Raw genomic sequence first — 20,486 nt, 5'->3', positions numbered from 1 at the left:
CCTGATGTACCACAAGGACAAGCAAATCCAGCATATGCACATAACAATAATCAATTTTTTTAAGTACTAAAATATCTTTATAATACAGTAAAACATATGGAGATTTGAGTACCTTTTTTCATGCATTCCGTAATATGATCAGAAGTAAATTGTCCGTCCTCACCCCTTCGATCCATATTCTTTCTATAATCCTCTAACATCAAAGGAGCCAATGCTTTTGTTGGATACTGCCAATACAAGAAACATCACCAAAATATAAAATCAAAATAATAATAAAAACCCAATAGGGTCATTTTATCAAATACATAAAGGAAGAGAAATTACAGTCATGTAAACAGGACCCGTATAACCGCAAACTTCAGTGAAGTAAGGAAGCGCTCCAATATGATCCAAATGACTACAAAAACAGTTCATAAAAAGAAAAACTCAACCAATCAATGAAAATTATCAACAGAAAGAAACTAACATAAAAGTGTTAATGAATAATGAATGAATGAAAACATACAAGTGAGTAATGATGACACAAGTGAGAGCATTATCGAAATCTCCAGTCTTTGAAATGAGAGAGAAATCTGGGTATCGACGAGAATCGGTGTACCCCATGTGCATCCCACAGTCGAACATGATTCTCTTGCCGTTTATCGACACCACCACGCAGCTTTTCCCAACCTCTTGGCCTGCCCCTGAAAATCAAACACGTTCATTTGCTAGTGAAAACTTTCAAAGGAAGTCCATGAATGAGAAAAAGGTGGATGGGTTTTACTAGTTACCAAGGACGAGGCAGTCGATGGCCATGACTGATTGGGAGTTAATTTTTCGAGTTCGAAGACACTTACGAACCACTCGGTTGGCGCGCTTTCGCTTGATTCTTTCCTCTGGGTTTAAACTGAACTGGATCGCTAAAGGGAGTTTTACACGCTATGTTAAAACTACTTTTAGTACTTTTAGATTATTATATATTTTAAATAATGAATTAAATAATTTATTAATTTTTGTTATTACTTATTTCATCTTAAACAGGGGCGGAGCCTCCTTATCTGGTGATGGAGGACATTTAAAAAAATTTTCATTACATATAAAAATTTTAAATTTTTGTAATGACTTATTTAACATAATTTTTTATTTAATAATTAATATAAATAATAAAATAATTTCACATATCTCACTTAACTTTAATTTGTTTAATTTATATTAACTTTTATATTTATATTTAATTTTTTTATTTCTATTCAATTTATTCACATGTTATAAGTTTTTATAAATATTCTTTTCTAAATTTCCACAAATTATTAACCATATTCTTTTTTTTTGTTATATAATATGTAATATCTACCTTCTACTTGTCATGTCCTTCCTTTTTATATTAAGTAGATTTTATTTTTTATGATTTTAATTTTTAAAAATTAATAACTTATTATATAATTTTCTAATATAAATTATAATATTACATTATTACTTAAAATTTCATCAATGCATCATGTTTTTTATTAATTCTAATTATGTAAAAGAAAATTAATTTGAGTATTTTTTTATAGTTCTATATTTAGTTGAAATGAAATTATCTTGAATATATAATATTTAAATAATTCTGATTATATAAGATAAAATTATTAATCTTATATATCGCTTTTAACTATTTATATTTTACAAATTATAATTTTATATTTAATTTCATATTTCTATTATCAATATTTTTATTGATGGTTGAATTTAATATATTAATTTTTTAAAATTTTCAACCCTTATTCTTCTATGTTTAGCCCTTAACAAAATTTCGCTAGTTTCACTCCTAATCTTAAATGTGTTGCACATCTCACATCACATCAATATAAGATGAATGAGTATTGAATATATAAATATGAATCTTTTACTACTTATTGAATATGTTTTTTGAATTGAAAATGTTAATTTGGCTTTGTTAAGATCTATTTTTAGAGTTTAAAATCACATGAGGTTGGATTTAAATTAGTTATGGCACGTGACATTTGATATCATAGTAGATTTAAATTTTCATTAATGTAAGACCTTATAGATATTTGATTTTAAAACAGACTCGAATGTCTACAGGTAAAAAGTTAGTGCAACGTAAGCATTGCATAATTAGATGACCTAAAACATCACGAATCCCGTATCAATAAAGGCAAATCCAAACCTTTAATGATGTGAGATTCCATAATATTTAATATTAGAGCAAACTCGGATCATTATGGATAAAGAGCCAATACAACGAGAGTGTTTGCACAATTAAATGAGCCAAAATGTTACAAATCCCACATTAGGACAAGATAATCTAAATTTCAAATTATATAATATAACTTTCCAGTAACATTGATATAATATTTCAGTAACTTAAATTAATAAAATTTTCTAAAAAGGATTGAGCAAATTAAAACAATCAGCCTTTATAAGTGAGAGAAAGATATATATATATATATATATATATATAATTTCATTTCTCTGGAAGTGTCAAGACATGAAATTGGGCAGTACAAACTCATCTAATATTAGGAACATAATGAATGATATTGCCCCACCCCCTCACCCCCACTCAAAAATTAAGAAAACAAAAAATGGAAGTGTACAATGAATTTTGTTGTGCCTAGGCAATATAGATATTGCGATGGACCTCTTCAGAAATAAAAAATCCAGCAAGACCCACTTGAGAGCTCATGGAAGCCATAGCAACAGCATGTGCTCACCAGATAGAAGTATGTCTGTTGGCAGTTCTCACCTATCAGATATAAGCTGGCAAACATTTAATGCAATTCTGAGTTCAGAACACATCTGAAAATATTTAAGAAGCAAGATAATTAGTAAGATGGCTGAAAATCAACAGACGTACAATCCTAAAATAAATAAATTAACTTAAATTTTAAAAAAAAATCTATTACCAATCAATTTTTCCATCATATATGATGGTTCGCAAAGCCATGCATCTTATGTTCCTTCTCCAGTTGGCTCCACCACTGAATCATCAGGACAAGATGGTGGAATGTCCTTCTGCAAGCCAAGATTCACTGCAAAACCCCAAAACTAGAACATCGGGTGACTCCGAAGGTTTCCTATTCACTGGCAAATATCAGACTAATCACTCTTCTTTGCTCCTCAGTGTCCTGTAAAACAGCAAGGCTTCATTTATCCTTTCAGTTGCAATCCCAAATGAATTCTATTTACTTAATTGCATGTGTTATAAATATCAACTTGGCAGAATCCCTGAAACTGGGGTATTGAGTCTTACTATGAAGGCTTCTCAAAATTAATTGTCCAATAAGCAATCCCAGTAGAAGGGTTTTGTTTTGTTTTCTTTCTAATTTCAAACAATGGGTACACAAGCTCATATTAAAGTCACAAATTGAAGGCTTTATGTGCTATCAAAATTCATTTTCTTCACCTTCTTTGCATGCTGCAGTTGAAAAACCTCTCTTTCTCATTTCTTCAAGCAACTCAGAAATGGCAGCTTCATTATTCTGCTGCAGATACCCTCTGATCATAATATCATAAACTGCAGCATCAGGAGTAATTGTTCTTTTTAACATATCCTGAAATATTTGCTTTGCTTCAATCATCATACCTTTATTTGCTAAACCAAAAATGAGGGAGCTATAAGTTAATAGATCAGGTTGAAAACCCTCTTGAACCATTCTATTCTTTAGTCTAAAGGCCTCTATCAAATTTCCTTGCTCACAAAGCCCGGCAATCCAAGAAGTATATACATATTTGTCTGGAGTGAACCCTGCCTCCAACATCTCCCTAAAAACCCTATTAACCTCAGTAAAATCCCCTTTCTTAGACAACCCATCAATGAGTACAGTATAAGATATTTCATTAGCCTTTTCTCTGCAAAAATAACTTTCAGCTTCATGCAGACAGCCACGTTTGCACAAGCCATCCATTAAGCTTGAAAGGACCACAACATCAGGTTCAAAACCATGGGCCAATAATTCACCATACACATCCAATGCCGCTTTTACATTCCCAGCCTTGAAATGAGCATCCATCATTGTGGTTAACAGCAACTTATCAGGAAGCAATCCGCTCTTGACCATATTTTCCATAAATTTCGATGCTTTGTCAAACCTACCACAATTAGAAAGGCCAGATACGATTACACCATACAATGCCATATCAAACTTGATCCCTTGAACACACATCTTAGCCAAATATTTCAGGGCATCACTTACATTCCTCTTTTTGAAATGCCCATCAATGATCGAAGTATAAACAACAGAATTTGGCTCAACTTTATCTTTCAACATTCTCAAAAACAAGCACTCAGCCCTTTCCAACATTCCCTTCTTGCAAAGACCATCAATGAGTGCAGTGTAAGTAACCACGTTCAGTGCAAGCTTACTCTGTTTCATTTCCCAATACAATTCGAAGGCGAGCTCAAAATCACCAACCTTACAACACCCATCAATCAAACAAGTAAACACAATGGAATTCAACAATACACTATCTTTCTTCATATCCCTAAACGCCTTAAACCCCATTTTCAAATCCCCTAATTTACAAAACATATCGATCCACGTACTATATGTAACCACGTTCGGCAAACAGCATTTCCACATATAACCCATATAAACAAAAACCTCTTTTTTCCTCCCCATCTTACAAAACCCGTTAAACAGCACATTGAAAGTAACCAAATCAGGCTTACATTTACCTACCCTAATATCATCTAAAACCAAACAAGCCTTAACAACATCACCACATTTAAAATACCCATCAATCAAAGAATTATAAGTTGCAATATCCGGCTGACACCCATAAAAAGGCATCGAATTTACAAGCTTTTCAGCGTAATCAGAACGTCCTAACTTACATAAAAAGGAGATGCTTGAATTGAAAGAAGAAGGATGAGGGGTGTACCCTTTGGAGAGGAAGGAAGAGAGTAGCTTGAGAGAGAGTGTGCCACAGTTACAAGCTGTGAGCCTGTGGAGAAGCCTGTTGAAGGAAAAAGGGTCAGGGAACTTTGAAGTTTTCTTCAAATGAGAGTAGAATTGGAGGAGAGTGCCAAAGTTGGAATCCGGAACCGAGAGTCCGTGGTAAGCAATAGGGTCTGGGTGATTTCTTGAGGCTTTCTTCTTCTTCTTCTTCCTCAGGTGAGAGAAGAATTTGAGGGTGTTTTTTATCATTCATGAGCTGTTGCTGAATTGGGAATGTTCGTGTGTTTGGAAGGCTTGGCTTGGGTTTTTTTTTTATTTTTTATTTTTTCTTTCGTCTTTGAGTTTACTTAAACCCTGGAAAGAGAAAGCATGTAATATCTTAAACCCTAGAACGGAGGAAGAAGGGGGAGAGTCGAACGACGCCGTTTGGCAATGAACATTATACCACATATTGAATTTGAGTTGTTTCGAAAGTTAGGCTACATGTCTTCTTTTCATTTAAAAAAAACTCTTACACTTTTATTTTTTCTATATTTTATATTATTTTTTATTTTTAATTAAAAACTACTCAATAAAATATCAAATTTATATACTTTAAACATAAAATTGAAAATCAAAATTCGTTACATTTTGTATCGAGTGAAAATGAAAAATTCAATCTAAAATAAAATTAAAAGATTCTTTTAATGAACCGACAAAATCTTATGAAAAATATTTAATTTTTATTTTTATTATATATGCAATATGTAATAATAAAATAACAACCAAGCCAATTAAAACCAAAAAATTTTCTTGATATTCATCTATACTAATTAACATGCATAGTAATTGATGTCGGAAAAATCACAACTTGGAATTAATATGTGAGCCTTGGCTAACCTATTTTTAAGTCAAAGTTGTTACATGATCATTTTCACTTGCTTGTGGGACCCTCATGGTTGAATCAAGCTGGGCCCTTCCTCCTCCATAGCTTTTGCCACCTAAACTTTCACATCACCATATCTTTCGGCTTTAAAACTGGAAAAAGATAAATCAACATAGAACTAACAAGATACTTATTTGGTCATAAGCTAAGCTTCTTGCAGTTTTGGAACACCACCTTTTCTACTCTTTTTCTTAATTTGGTTAACGCCCAAAGGTGTTGCGGCACTTCTAAAACTGGTTAAGCCAGCCAGCCAGCCAGCCGCATGGCCTTTCGAAGCTGCAGGCACTACTCGGCTCGAAACCCCCAGACTTTGGGCAGAAGAGAAGGTGAAGTGTCGAGGTCAAAGGCCGAGCCACCAGGGTCCAAATGGCTCCATAGTTTGTAAGATGCACCCAAGACAAAAGACCATAGGAAAATGAACTTCTCTTGAACAACTCAAAGGTTAATGTTTCATCTAAACTTTCATCGAATAGTCATTTGTCAATACCTTTGACTTTGGTTGTACATCCATTATACTTCTTCCACCACATAATAATGAAAGGCTAGCGTTTCCTCTCTAACCTTTCCCTTTTTTTCTTTAAAGTAATTATATTAACTTTGTTATTTCAGTATTTTTGTACGGTAGTGATGCAGCACAGCATAGGAAAGCAAAAAATAATTGAAGTTATAAATGAGATCAAATTACAGATCCAGAAACACATGAACGAGCTCCTTAACACGCCCTTAATAGAAAAACTTGAATAACCAAATTGGAAAAAGTGAAACCCAACTTCAACTCTTAAAATTAATTATGCAGTAGTCATTTGGTTTGATTTTATTAACCAAATGAGTAATTTTTTATTTGTACATTAAATTTCAAGACAGATAAATTACTCTCATTTAATACAAAGAAAATTAAAATTCAAAATCATTTAGTTTCGAAACAAGTATTCAATTTATTTTTCTTTACCTATGTCTAATGTGTCTTCATCATCAATTATATATGCTTAAACCTAATTGTTTTTAAAGGTGAACAATTAGGCAGTTCAATTAGTTCGATCTGTCATATTTAAAGATCAAATATTTTTTTAAAAAAAAATCAAAATCAATCAAACATAAAAAAAATCAAATCAATTAAACATAAAATTAATTCAATCGGTTTAATTTTGGATTTATCAATTTTTTTATAAATTATAATATTAAAATTAATAATAATATATATTATATAAATTTAAAAATAATATATATATAATATTAATTTAATCTTTTGGTTAATTCGATTTAAAAATTTTAAAACCGATAACTAAATAATTAAATCAATTAAATTAAATTTGTTTTAACCAATAGATTCAGTGGATCAATCAAAATAAACTGTTTTATCTAAATCGTACTCTCTTTGATTCAAGGTTCAATTTTACTCACCACTACTTGTTTTTGTGTTAATAATGTTCATGATTAGCTTAGATCGCTTATTCAACACTCTGTTCCAAACCTCTCCAAAGCCCATACTTTCGGGCCAATGCAATACCTTATTGTATTATTATAAATATTAAAAATATAAAACTTGGCTGATGCTAACCTTTAACTAGGCCGAAAATGCACTTGCAGTTCCAGTTTCCTTTGATCATCAACCTATCAAAATCAAAGCTTCGTAAGCTGGGGAATTCTCTACCTAACATTAAAAAAAATTTCTCTAATTTTTTATTCCCAAATGATGGGATTTCCTCCTCTTTTCTCCTTTTTATTTAAATTTTTTTAAAAAAGGCCGACAAATTTAAAAGCTAAAAATTGAGCCATTAAAGGGAATTGTTGTTTTTTTTTTAATTTTTGAGAGGTATTTTTATTTTATTTTCTTCAATCATAAGGTATTCCAAGGTTACTGGGAAAGGCGTTTTAATCTTTCACTGTCGACAATTGGTAAAGTTGGCAATGTAACATCTATGAGAAAAAGATAGGAAGAGGTGTTTTTTTTTTCTTTTAATTAAATTATAATTATAATAATATTAAGATTATGTTTATCCAATGAGAAAGACCTGATTATGATTCGAAGTTATCTTGATTGAGCCTTTAATCTAGCTTGTGAAATAACCTTAACAACCGACATTGTGACTGAGTGTTCCTTTTGTTTTTTTCTCTTTTGCAAATAATAAAACAACAAAAAACCTTTAAATCCAATGGTTACAACATCATAGTTAGAAAAATTTTAAATAAATTTATTTTTTATTTTAAATCAAATAAATTTTTATAATTTATCATTAATTATTAACAATCATGTTATTTTACGTCATGTAATATTAACGTAACATACTGATAGATTACAATAAATGGTGACATAATATATTGACATTTTATAATAAATAATAACGTGACATATTAATATAGAAATATTGACATTACCATATGACACTTTCATTCTCCAGCTCAATGTCGTATGAGCATTAAAAATGACAAGTGATGTTTTAATTAATAACGATTAATTAATTATTAATTACAAAAATTTATTTAATTTTAAATAAAAATATAAAGACTTAAGTGAAAATAATAAAATAATAAATACTTAATTAAATTTTATAAATAATTCAAAAACTTTTTAAAACATTATTCTTAGATTTATTTATTTCACAAGCAAACTCTTTATACTCACTTACACATAACAATAAATATCTATACTTATAATCTATAATTGATAATCTACAATAAATTAATGGCAATCATGTTGTTAAAATATTGTTTAAAAAATAAACTCTATAAACTTTCATAACTTTGTAGTCTAAATCAATTATTTAATTTCAAAAAAAAAAATATTAGCACAAAGCAAGTTCCATTTCCTTGTTTTATTGTTCATCTTTTGTCATTTTTCCTTTTACATTAACATTTTTCAAAAATGTCCTTAGCTATTAAAAATATTTCAACATTATCTGTTTTTATTTTTATATGATTTATTATTAATTATAAATTTTATGTTATATAAAAATACTTTTATATTTCTAAAATTTTATTTCAAATAAATAAAAAAATCAAGTTAACTTTTTTCGTTGTGAACAAGAGAATTTATTATTAATAAAAAGTTATTTATTAAATATTATTTATAGTAATTTCAATCAAAATTATAATTTATATAAATTATTTTGATAAATAACTTATTTATTAAAAAAATTTAATTTAATTTTAAAAACTATTATTTCTTATAAAAAAATTTTATTAATTTTTAAATTATAAAAATAAAAGTCGAGTCAAACAAGTTTTAAGTAAAAGTCATAAATTTATAACTTTTTTTCTAATTTTTTTGAGCAATAAAGAGTTTGTCAAGGATGAATAAAAATGAGCATCTTAAATCCAAAACCAAAAACATTAAGCTGGGCTTGAAAGGGAAAAAGGTAGAGAGACCATGTAAGAAGGCCCCATATGAACCCTTAAAGGCCATAGAGTGAGTTGGTGTGGTGTCAGCATCACAATGCTGTTTGAATCCCAAGCAGCAAATGTATATGTCTCTATGTGTTTGCAGCTAGTATGGAAAGGTTGATTTGATTTCAAACACCAAAAGAGAGCACAGCTCAGGTTGTTGGGTTTGTCCAAAAGCACCTTTCACAATCTTAAAAAAAGAATACTAAAGTACACCCCAATTCCATTATTTGTCAAAAAAATAAATAAATAAATAAATATGTATAACTTTTATTATTTATTTTTTTTCATATCTACAGAGTCGAAAATGACTGAATAATAAATTGTTGGATTATCAAAATAAAATAACATATTATACACTCCATGACATTTCCCTGTTATTATATATTGGAATTAATCCACTATATATGAAAGCAGCTGTGGGACTTTAAAAGTTTGAATTTCTCTCCCTCTACCTTGGTAGCCTCTATGGCTCTATCTATCCACTTCCAGGTTGATTCTTGAAGGGATAGCAAAGTTTCCCAAAAGGCCAAGGCTGCAGCCTTTGCTTCCTCTTTTTCTGTTTTCTTTAATATATTCCCTCCTTTTCCCCCTAAAAAGAGCACAAAATTTGAGAGGATCTGAGTATGGTGGCAGCTAGGGGTTGGGGGGGGGGGGGGGAGGGGAGGAGAAGAGGGAACCTAAGCTTTGGCTAGGTGCAAATTCTATCACCAGTCTAAGACATTGATTTGCTTGCATATATTGCCCCCTTTGCAGATGCAAAAGAAAGGGTGGGTAGTACTATGCTACATGCTATATATGTAATGTATATGCACACACTTAACAGTAACAGATAGACAATCATATTCTTCACAGGGTCACTATCTATTAATGGTTTTGTTTTTAGTCCCTCCTAAATTATGGGAATCTAACATGCATAATTAATGAAGCTTTAAGTGGGCAAACAAACCCATTTGCAGGTATTTCAGTCCTACAAAATGCTATTGCCTAGAGGGTGGGCAATTCTTATCAATTGTATAAAATGGGTTGAAGCTTGGATATTATATACTGTCAACTAGTACATTGACAAAGTGTTTGATCTTTTATATCAAGGATTTCAAAATGGAATGTGGATTTACTAGAATAGTGATTAAGGAAAAGAAAATGATTATGTTGTCACATGGGCCCCAAGTATCAGATTTAGAAACCATGTATGTTAAAGTATAATATGTTGATCTATAATAATAATGGAAGTAATTAATTGTGCGTCACGAAGCATAAATACGATTAAGAGTCTAAGATCAACAAAATTTTGATAACACGTGAGTTACTTACCTCAGAGTCTTTAAGTAGTAAGAGTAAAACCAAATCTTGATTAAAGATTTTGGATTATAAAAATAAATAATTGAGGTTTTATCTTAAAGTATGTTAATTTCGGTATTAATCCAATTATTTCCATCAATGAAGATAAAAATTGACTTAAAGAAGAAAGATGTGAAGTTGAATCAACTGTTTTACATATTAAGTGTGATTAAGCCAAGTAAATGGTACCAACAGATAATAGAAATTGCACAAGAAATCTAAAGATTTGTAATTAAAGAGGGGCCCCATGGAAAGAAGTGAAGGTTTAAGCCCATCAAAATCATAATTCGTTGAGCTGAAACCATGTAAGTTTCAAACTTCATTAAAAGCATTCGTTCATGGTTGTTATATTAAGCCGTATTTAATTTATGTACGTGACAGAGAAACTTAGGACATGTCATTTACTAATACTAGTTCTGTAAACCCTTTTAATATTAAAGAAAGGTTTATGGTTTGGTAAATTAGTACAGTTAAATTTTTATAAATTAATACTTTTTATTTTGAAAATTTAATAAAAATTAATTTATTAAAATATTTTTTTCAAAATATTGAACTTAATATACATGTATTGTGCATAATTTTTCTTACAATACTAGATAACTACAATAAATCTTCTTAATACATTAAGAAAAGTTAGAGATGAATTTTAAGAAAACATCAATTTCAAGAAAAAAAAAGTAAAATTGGAGTCATATTTTATAAAAGTTTCCTAATTAAATTATGCATATATATAATTTTGATATATAAAAAATATTTAATTTATATATCAAATGAGACTTGTGTGTGCTTTTTTAAATGTATTATCTTATAAAATTAATAAATTATTAATTTACCATATTAATCTCAAATCAAAATCGATAAAAAATATTATTTAATCAAAGTTGTTAATTTATCTAGTATTAAATTATAGAGGTTATACTGTAAATGGTTTTTGTCCAGCTAAAAGATAAGTTATATATATATAAAATCAATATAATTTTTTTAAAAAGTCTTTAAATTATTTTAAAATAATAAATAAATTTTTATTCTTTTTTTACGTTCAATCGAATATTTATATTTTTATTTTAGATCAATTAGATTATTATAACTAATAGTTGACTAACGATATCATTTATTATTTTATCATGTCATCTTAAATGGTGATATAATATGATAACATAATGACTTAATATTTTAACATCTTATGTCAAAATCAAATAAGTATAAAAATATCGAATGACGTTTTGATTAATAATAATTAATTAATTATTATTAATAAAAATTTATTTGACTTTAAATAAAAATATAAGAATTTAATTGAACTTAATAAAATAATAAATACTTATTTAAAATTTTTTAAATAATTCATAAATGTTTTAAATAATTCTTTATCTATCTCATCTATAGTGAACTCAATTATAATTAGATAATTATATTTTGGAGTATTGAGGGGAGACAAGTTAGGTGATTTTGGATACTGCAGTTGGCTTCGAATGGAACGTTTTATTCATTTTTGGGTAATTGTAATGGATACGTGTAATTTACTTTCATTGCAACAAACTTTGTTCTACTATATAAGTTGCTAGCTTTGGATTGTGATAACTTCGTTACAAGCAACCCAAGCAATTTGATTTAAAACAAACTGTTTTTTTCAAGAATCTTATATGAAAAATTATTAATTATATATAAAAATTTAAAATAAATTTTTATTTTTTTATTATATTCAATCGAACTATTATATTTTCACTAACACTTGATTAATTGTGTCATTAATTAAAACATTACTTGTCATTTTTATACTTACTCAATGTTAAGGTAAAAAGTGAAAATATCATAACATTATGTCATTATTTATTATGATGTTTTATAAGAACTTAATTGAATATAATAAAAAAATAAAAATTTATTTAAATTTACTTGAATAATTTAATTTTTTTTTTAAGTTTTATATTAAATTGTTTTTAATATAAAAAAATTTGAATCTAACTTTTTGAATATAAACATAGACACAGAAATGAAGAGAGAGAGAGAGAAAGTCTTTGGAAGCCTATTTTTTAAGTAAAATATTTTAATTATATCATAATGAGATATAAAATATATCTTAAAGGTAGTAAGGTACACTTTAATTTCATAATTAGAATAAAAAAGGTTGTATGGCTAATAACTCGTGTGAGATTACACCGCTAATATAGTACTATTTTCTTGAAAAGATTTGATATTCCATTGATGAAGATTGACTCCGCTTTTACTTTGTAGAAATCATATCAAGGCAAGATAAGAAAGAAATCTACTAAAATTCTCCGTTTGACGTCTTTGTTCCGTCATCAAAAGATGATGACTTAATTTCAACGTATTTCTATTTTTGCATGGTTGTATAGATGAGGATATTCAACCACTTTATTTATCCATCTATATAGTCTGTCAAATATATAATCGTGTCAGTTTGAAGGTTAGATTTAATTGTCTTTTTGATATAAGTATTTATCATTATTTTAAAATTATTTTAAAAAATTTAAATAAATTTTTATATTTCATTTCAAGTCAAATAAATTTTTATTATTAACAATTGATCAATTACCATTAATCAAAATAATATTTGTAATTTTTATATTCAAATAAAATTGATGTGACATTAACATGATAGGTAAAAATGTTATATGATTATGTAATCATGTTATATCAACATGCCACCACTCATGTAACGTTAATGTCACATGATATAAAATGACCAGTAATAGTTAATTGTTAATTATAATGATTTATTTGATTTAAAATAAAAATATAAAAATTTGATTAAAAATAATAAAAAAATAAATATTCATTTGAATATTTTTGAATAGTTCATAAATTTTTATAAATATTATATTTATTATTTTTAAAATTTTAAGCAAGAAAGAGAGAGAGAGAGAGAGAGTAAAATATGGATGGATGCAAAAGACATGCGCTAGATAGGTTGGGTATAATGAAACGATCTTCAATCCATTTTAAATACCATAATAATAAGTTACTGAAATAATAATCTTATGGATTAATTTAATGAAATTGTCACATGGTAAGCAAAGTTATGATAAATATACAAATAATAGTGATCAGATTACACAAGATTAAAATTTTATATTTGATTTTCTTCTTTTCTTTTATTTTTTTAATTTTTATAAATCAAGATTAGAAATTTTAATATGAATTTAGGTATGAGAAAAACAGTTGTATTTGGAAATTTGTTTTCTTGTGAACCATACTTTGCCTTGCGGGTAACAACATGGTAAAGTAAACGAGTCACGCAATCCCGCAAAATATCAAAAATTATTTAAAGGAAAATTTTAGTTGAATAAAAAAAAATAAAAATCACAAAACTCGGAACATCGTGAAATCAAAAAATGAGAAAAGAAAAGAAAAGAAAAGAAAAGAAAGAGCCTGCTAAAACGCGCGGCTGTGCGCATTAGGCACCCTTACCCGTTTTAGCAACCTCAATGCGCATTGCACCCCCTGCTCATCTTAAATGGAAACCTAGTAGTTCAAAAAAAAAAAAAAGAAAAAGGAAAAAGAAACTAGAAGTAGAAGTTTTACTGTCCGATAATACACAGTCGCAGCTCTCACGCTGTTTGTCTGCTTAACACACTAATCTGTATAACTCCACCACCATTAAATTAATCCATGATTAATTAATTTGATTTAATTAATCTCCATCGCTAATCACTCTCCCTCCCTTTCTCTCTCTTCAGTCTATCACTGTAGCCAGATTTAAATCCACAATCTAGAGAGAGAAAAATAAAAAAGCAACATTATTTCTCTCTCTCTCTCTCTCTCAGCTCAAAGTCTCTCCTCACTCTCTCTCTCTCTCTTTTCTTTTTCTTTTCTATATCTAAAAATCTGTTTAACAGCTGTATTTCAACTGATTTTGAAACCCTAGCATTTGGATCCACTTCAAGTTTTAGATGTGAAACAAACTTCTCTCTTTTAAAAGAGGTTTTTTTTTTTTGGAATTGGTTGCATTTTGTGTTTGAAGTGGTGAGAGAAGTGTTTGGATCGGAGATGGCGGATATTGCCGGCGAAGCGGCGGAGATAGGAAGCAATGCGAGGAGTGAGTCGCCGGTGAGGATGACGTCAGCCACCGCGGGGTACCTCCGCCGTTGACGGTGTCGGCGTCGTTTAAGGAGATGGAGGGAAAGGTTCGTCCAGGGGAGAGTGTTAGACCTAGCTTTGATGCGGATAATGAGTTCATTACTTTGCTTCACGGGTCGGATCCGGTGAAAGTGGAGCTTAATCGGCTGGAGAATGAAGTTAGAGGTGACGAATGTGGCTCGATCTAGTTGTTTTTCACCTTGATTCGACCCAATTTAGCTGCTTTTTAGTTAACAGTTAACTGTTTGTAGTTTATTTTAATTTAATATTTTGGTTTTTGTTTCTTTTTTTGGATTGGGTTACAGATAAAGATAGAGAATTGGGAGAAGCACAAGCGGAAATCAAGGCATTAAGGATGTCTGAAAGGCTAAGAGAAAAGGCTGTCGAAGAGGTTGATTACAATATTTTATTTTATTGTTTGAAGAAATTATTTATTTTTAATTTTGTTAAGAAATTAACTTTAATTGATTGGTGAAAACGCTATAGTAATGGTTCTAGTTAAAATAGTAATTTATTTTGAAAATTTTTTAAATTTGCTAATTTTTTTGATTTGTGACTGATCTTAGTGGAAATGCCACTGTTTTTTTCTCCATTAATCGATTGGGTTTTTTTTTTTGGGAAAATTACTATTGTTTGAACTTTACTGTACATAATACTGTTAAAAGAAATAAGAAATGATCGAAGATGGGGCTCTTTGTATTTTAGTGTATATTGTTAATTTACTGAAGAAAGATAGATCCTGTAAATTCTATATATAAATTTCCCTGTATGCCTATGTCTTCATTGCTGATAGCAAATCTATGTTCCTTCTGATGGTTGGGAAGTTGGTTTCCTGGTTTTTGGGGATATAATTTGGTGAAATACGTTATACAACTGTGCTGTCAAAGTCATGTTGGGTGGAATTTTCATCATTGTTATTTGTTGCTTAGTTATTTTAGAAAGTCAGTGATGGGCTTTCTCATCTAACAGCATGAATCCTTTTTTGATGCTTTATCCAACTTCATTTTTATGTTGTCTTGTAATTCCTGTATGTTTTTGATTTTATAACTATAGATTATGAAAAATTAATTTCATTGTTATCTTTCAGTTGCTTTGGTACTGTCTGTTAATGTTGTTGGCTCGTCATGTTTAAAGCTGTCACAAGATCAAGATTTCATGTCTACCTGTAATCTAGAACTTATGTCATAGTTTTCCTATTAGATTAAATGTTCTTCTTCCATCTATATTTTCTCGTCCTATATATAATTATCTTATGAGGTTTAGGGTGGTATTTGATCTCATGATTGAATGGATTGTTTTGATGTTTAGGGATTCAGATGGTTAATTGTCCTTATATTTCATGACTTACTGTTACTGCATATTGTGAATGATCCCTAGTCTTGTTCACAAAAAACTGATGATCTTTATGTAATTTACAGCTCTTGTACACACTGGCCAATGCTCTTGCATCAAAGACTGTAAAGCTAGACTTTTTTGTAGTAATTGAAGAAAAATATAAGCTTATGACCTTTTGCAGTATTGGACACAATTGAAGTGTTGTTTTGTGTTGGTCATCTGACTTGGCATCCTTATAACATTTTTTGTGATTAAAATGGATACTTACTTTGCTTTTTGTTTTTCTTTTGTACCATAGCTCACTGATGAGCTTTCAAAAATGGAGGAGAAGCTTAAATTGACAGAATCTCTTCTTGAAAGCAAGGTATTGCTGTAAAATTCTCTTCAAACTTTGTTTTTTATTTTCTGCTGTTGTGTTGTTATATTTAGTTAATAAACATGTTTTGCAGAACCTTGAAATCAAGAAAATAAATGATGAGAAGAAGGCATCGATGGCTGCTCAGTTTGCAGCTGAGGCCACTCTGCGAAGGGTTCATGCTGCTCAAAAGGATGATGATATGCCTCCAATTGAAGCAATTCTTGCACCTTTGGAGGCTGAGCTGAAGCTTGCTCGGCAAGAGGTATTTCTTGTGTCTATTGAACTATTGCTTCTGTCTCACATAGAGAATTAGAGAATGTTTTATGCACTTATATGTGATTGATTATTTTCTTACTGATTATTTCTTTTGGTTCTTTGCAGATTGCAAAGCTTCAAGATGATAACAAAGCCCTTGATCGTCTCACTAAATCCAAAGAAGCAGCTTTACTTGAAGCTGAAAGGACTGTACAGGTTGCATTGGCCAAAGCCTCCATGGTGGATGATCTCCAAAATAAAAACCAGGAGTTGATGAAACAGATAGAAATTTGCCAGGTACTCCAATCATTCTTTGTGTTTTCTTTTGTAAGGTGCATCAGGAGTTGGAGCATATATTTTGTTCTTAGTCTATATAATGAAGAAAGTCACATGTCTATGACTTGCCCATGGTAGGAAGAAAACAAAATTTTGGACAAAATGCATCGCCAAAAGGTTGCAGAGGTTGAAAAGCTTACACAAACAGTAAGGGAGCTGGAAGAGGCTGTTCTTGCTGGTGGTGCTGCTGCAAATGCAGTTAGGGATTACCAGCGGAAAGTTCAGGAGATGAATGTAATGCGCCGAGCATTTAAGTATCCAAGTTTGGCAGATTTTTTTTTGGTGCACATAGTCTCAAAGCTGTTGTCAAAATGAATGATTGTTTCTGTGTTCCTTAGGAGGAAAGAAAAACTCTTGACCGAGAGCTGGCACGTGCAAAAGTAACTGCTAATAGAGTGGCCACGGTTGTCGCAAATGAGTGGAAAGATGCTAATGACAAAGTGATGCCTGTAAAACAATGGCTTGAAGAGCGGAGATTCTTGCAGGTTATTGTGGATGGTTTTTCCCCTTGAAAAAAACAATAGGCACTTAAATTTGTTATTTTTTATTCATTGTGGAGTTTATTTCTTACAGGGAGAAATGCAGCAACTTCGTGATAAGCTTGCTATAACTGAGCGGGCTGCAAAATCTGAAGCACAGTTGAAAGTAATAATCTAATTGTGACAATTACCTTTCTGTTCTTTTTGTTGATAGTGCTGGTTTGGAAATTAGAGCTTTTGTTTTGATTTGGCAGGAGAAATATCTTTTGCGGCTTAAAGTTCTGGAAGAAAGCGTGAGAGGATCTTCTAATAGTATTAGCCGCAGTACATCAGATGGAAGAAGCATGAGCAATGGGCCTTCTAGGCGTCAGTCTCTGGGTGGAGCTGATAACTTCTCAAAACTTACATCCAATGGGTTTCTATCCAAGAGATCGCCAAGCTCTCAATTGAGATCCTCGTTGTCATCTAGTACAGTGTTGAAGCATGCTAAAGGAACATCCAAGTCATTTGATGGGGGCACAAGATCATTGGACAGGGCGAAAGTGCTTTTAAATGGAACAGGCTCAAATATTTCGTTCAACCAGCCTTCTGAGGGAACCAAGGAGGGTGAGGCACCAAATAATGAAAAACCAAATGATTTCCAGCCAGTAGATACAGAGGATAATGTCCCGGGAGTATTGTATGATTTACTGCAGAAACAGGTCATAGCTTTGAGGAAAGCTGGTCATGAGAAAGATCAAAGCCTTAAGGATAAGGATGATGCGATTGAGGTTGGTGCTTGTGTTCTTTCAATGTAATACCATTTTGATTTATCTTTCTGGATAAATGCTCTAGTAATCCTTGTATTTTTCAGATGCTTGCTAAGAAGGTAGAAACATTGACAAAGGCAATGGAAGTTGAGGCTAAAAAGATGAGAAGAGAAGTGGCTGCAATGGAGAAAGAGGTTGCTGCCATGCGTGTGGAGAAAGAACATGAGAATAGGGCCAAGCGGTATGGTAACTCCAAAGGATCTGCTGCTCAGCTGCTTACTGGAAGGTGCTTTTATTATTTTAATATTCCTCATTTTCCTACATTGCTTTAGGCTAACATTAGTCTCACTATTAATTTATTGCATTTGTTCTTTATAAATTGTGGGGTTAGCAGCCATGGTGTCATCTGTCTGTTCTCCCTTCATATATTTGCATTTTCCTTTTCCTTTGAATTTTTAAAGTTCATTCTTATTTGATGTTTTTGTCTTAGTTTGTGCTAAGTTTGAATTTACACGTGATAAACTCACTTAGGTTTCTAATGGACAAAACACTATCCCATATATGAAGCCTCTGTCTTTATACATAATAGTGGCCTTCTAAGCTTGTTGGTCTGTACGTATTCTGTTGCTTGCTTAGGCTCAAGTGAAGTGGTAGCATAGACTGTCATCCTCCTGATTAAATTAATCCCTTTTTTCCTTTTTGAAAAAAGTATGGAGCATCTCTACATGCTTGATTGAGCTTTTTTGAAATATTTTCGTACCTCAAAAATCAAAATTTACCTCAAGCTAGCCTCATCTTAGTTCTTTGACTTCTCTGCAATATTTATTCCGATGCCCAAGTCTGGAATTCACTTACATGAGAGTCATTTGATGAACTTGGCTTTTTCTCTATTATTTTGTCTACTTCTTTAAACCTAGAGGCAAAGATGGCAAAGAAGACGAAAGTCAATTAGATTAAGTCAACAGAAGCAAAGAAATTTGGGTTTTTCGGTATTTGTGTGGAAGGGAGCTGCAGGGTGCTAGGGAATTATCTGAGTAGATGTAAGATTGATTATCTTGCAAAACCCTCAACATCCTAATGGTTCACAGGTTTTGTTGACATTCAGCAAAATTTAGTAATATAGGCATTTGCTTTGGCACTGGACAACCATGTGTACATGGTGGGCCCCTTTTATTAGGGAATTTATAGGTTTGTAAAATTGCATATTTAACAACCCTTAAAGAAACGCTTAATATGTGTTATAAACTTATAATCCATATTTTCTGATCATCTAGTAAAAATAATTGCTGAAATTCACTCATAAATACTTGTTAAATTTTATATAGAATATTCCCAGAATAGAAGAAAGAATCACATAATTCTATGAAATTAACATGAAGTCCTGCTACATGATAATTTTTCGGAAATCTCCATGATTTATATATACATATATGTGTATATATATATATGTATGAATGTATGTATGTATGTACGTATGTATAGCAAGTAAATGCAAATAATTTCTGAGCTACAAGATTATGCTCTTGTAGTAGAACATATGGCAAGTAAATGGAAACACACGTAATCGTTCTAGTCAGAAGTATAATTTGATTTAGTTGTTGGTTTGCCTGTCTCCTCTGTCGTCACTGCAGTTTGATGTATGTGAAAATGTGCTTTGCAAGAGATTATAGAGATAGTACTGGGGATTGTTTCTTACTCTTTTGGATAAGGTATTTGAAGACCACCCATGTACTTTTCAATCTGTGACATGTATCTGTTAGGGTTCATTTTAATTTGGTACTTAAAGTTTTATTGATCAGTTCAAATGGATTCACTTGTTAATTCTTGTTGATTTTCTGCCTAATTGATTTTGGATGACTTGCTTGTCCCAGAGTTGAGGCCTGTAATAGATAAATGTCACCATGCCAGTTTAGTTTTCATTGACTACGTAGTTAGAAGGTATTATATTCTGAATAGTGATGTAATGATATATTGGTTTAGCTGACAAGTTGTCAAATTTATGCAGAAATGTGTCTCGAAGTGGATTAACACGCAGCACTCAATGACAACAAATATTAATTGCAGCAGGAGAAAGAAGTAAATTTGCATCGGTCTCTTGGGTCCTTTGTTTTATTTTTTATTTTTTGTTACCTCTCCTTTGGTGATTGATTATAAGATTATAACTTGCATGCCGATGAACCTATGTTCACTGAAAATTGGCGAAGAGAAGAAATCTGGGAAAAGAGTAAATCAGAGGAAGAAATCGGTATGCTTCTGACATAGAGTGCTATTCCTCTGCTTAGAGATCAGCGAGAGAAAAAAAAAAAAGGATAAAGGAACTATTGACTGTGGGCTAACCTT

The 20,486-nt window shown here is 30.7% G+C and overlaps 3 protein-coding genes across 4 annotated transcripts in view; 1 reads left to right on the top strand and 2 right to left on the bottom strand.

Moving 5' to 3' along the window:
* LOC149526744 (cleavage and polyadenylation specificity factor subunit 3-II-like) overlaps positions 1-911 on the bottom strand; it is a 3,711-nt gene extending 2,800 nt beyond the window's left edge. The window contains exons 1-4 of the mRNA XM_089784728.1: positions 771-911; positions 506-683; positions 325-397; positions 113-227 (exon numbers count right to left, since the gene is read on the bottom strand). Coding sequence (XP_089640854.1) covers positions 113-227; positions 325-397; positions 506-683; positions 771-795 — 391 coding nt within the window. The 5' untranslated portion in view covers positions 796-911. The remainder of the gene's footprint in view (positions 1-112; positions 228-324; positions 398-505; positions 684-770) is intronic.
* A 1,628-nt stretch (positions 912-2,539) lies between these two features.
* LOC110423179 (Tetratricopeptide repeat (TPR)-like superfamily protein) lies at positions 2,540-5,217 on the bottom strand. 2 transcript variants are annotated; one of them, XM_021437333.1, is made up of 3 exons: positions 3,392-5,217; positions 2,892-3,113; positions 2,540-2,784 (listed from the first exon to the last, which is right to left on the bottom strand). In XM_021437333.1, the coding sequence occupies exons 1-2, from the start codon at positions 5,133-5,135 to the stop codon at positions 3,106-3,108; spliced, it is 1,752 nt and encodes a 583-aa protein (XP_021293008.1). In that variant the 5' UTR covers positions 5,136-5,217; the 3' UTR covers positions 2,540-2,784; positions 2,892-3,105. The 2 variants fall into 2 exon arrangements, with proteins under 2 accessions (XP_021293008.1, XP_021293007.1); XM_021437332.1 differs by having other exon boundaries at positions 2,892-5,217.
* A 9,059-nt stretch (positions 5,218-14,276) lies between these two features.
* On the top strand, positions 14,277-20,480 carry MAP70-3 (microtubule-associated proteins 70-3). The gene is made up of 11 exons (XM_021437381.2): positions 14,277-14,799; positions 14,940-15,025; positions 16,268-16,333; positions 16,419-16,589; positions 16,709-16,879; positions 16,997-17,152; positions 17,257-17,403; positions 17,492-17,563; positions 17,652-18,167; positions 18,251-18,432; positions 20,152-20,480. Exons 1-11 carry the CDS (start codon positions 14,670-14,672, stop codon positions 20,189-20,191), a joined length of 1,737 nt encoding a protein of 578 aa, XP_021293056.2. The 5' UTR covers positions 14,277-14,669; the 3' UTR covers positions 20,192-20,480.
* The last annotated feature ends 6 nt before the right edge of the window (positions 20,481-20,486 follow it).

The sequence above is a fragment of the Theobroma umbraticum genome, unplaced genomic scaffold, assembly GCF_002168275.2.
Source record: "Theobroma umbraticum cultivar Fairchild unplaced genomic scaffold, ASM216827v3 scaffold_20.0, whole genome shotgun sequence".
Classification (NCBI taxonomy): domain Eukaryota; kingdom Viridiplantae; phylum Streptophyta; class Magnoliopsida; order Malvales; family Malvaceae; genus Theobroma; species Theobroma umbraticum.
This window is presented reverse-complemented; position numbering and strand designations above follow the sequence as displayed.

Coding starts and splice junctions, on each gene's coding strand:
- LOC110423179 (XM_021437332.1), bottom strand. CDS start 5,135: ATGATAAAAAACACCCTCAAATTCTTCTCTCACCTGAGGAAGAAGAAG.
- MAP70-3 (XM_021437381.2), top strand. CDS start 14,670: ATGGAGGGAAAGGTTCGTCCAGGGGAGAGTGTTAGACCTAGCTTTGAT. Junction 14,800..14,939: donor GCTGGAGAATGAAGTTAGAG/GTGACGAATGTG, acceptor ATTGGGTTACAG/ATAAAGATAGAGAATTGGGA. Junction 18,168..18,250: donor ATAAGGATGATGCGATTGAG/GTTGGTGCTTGT, acceptor TGTATTTTTCAG/ATGCTTGCTAAGAAGGTAGA.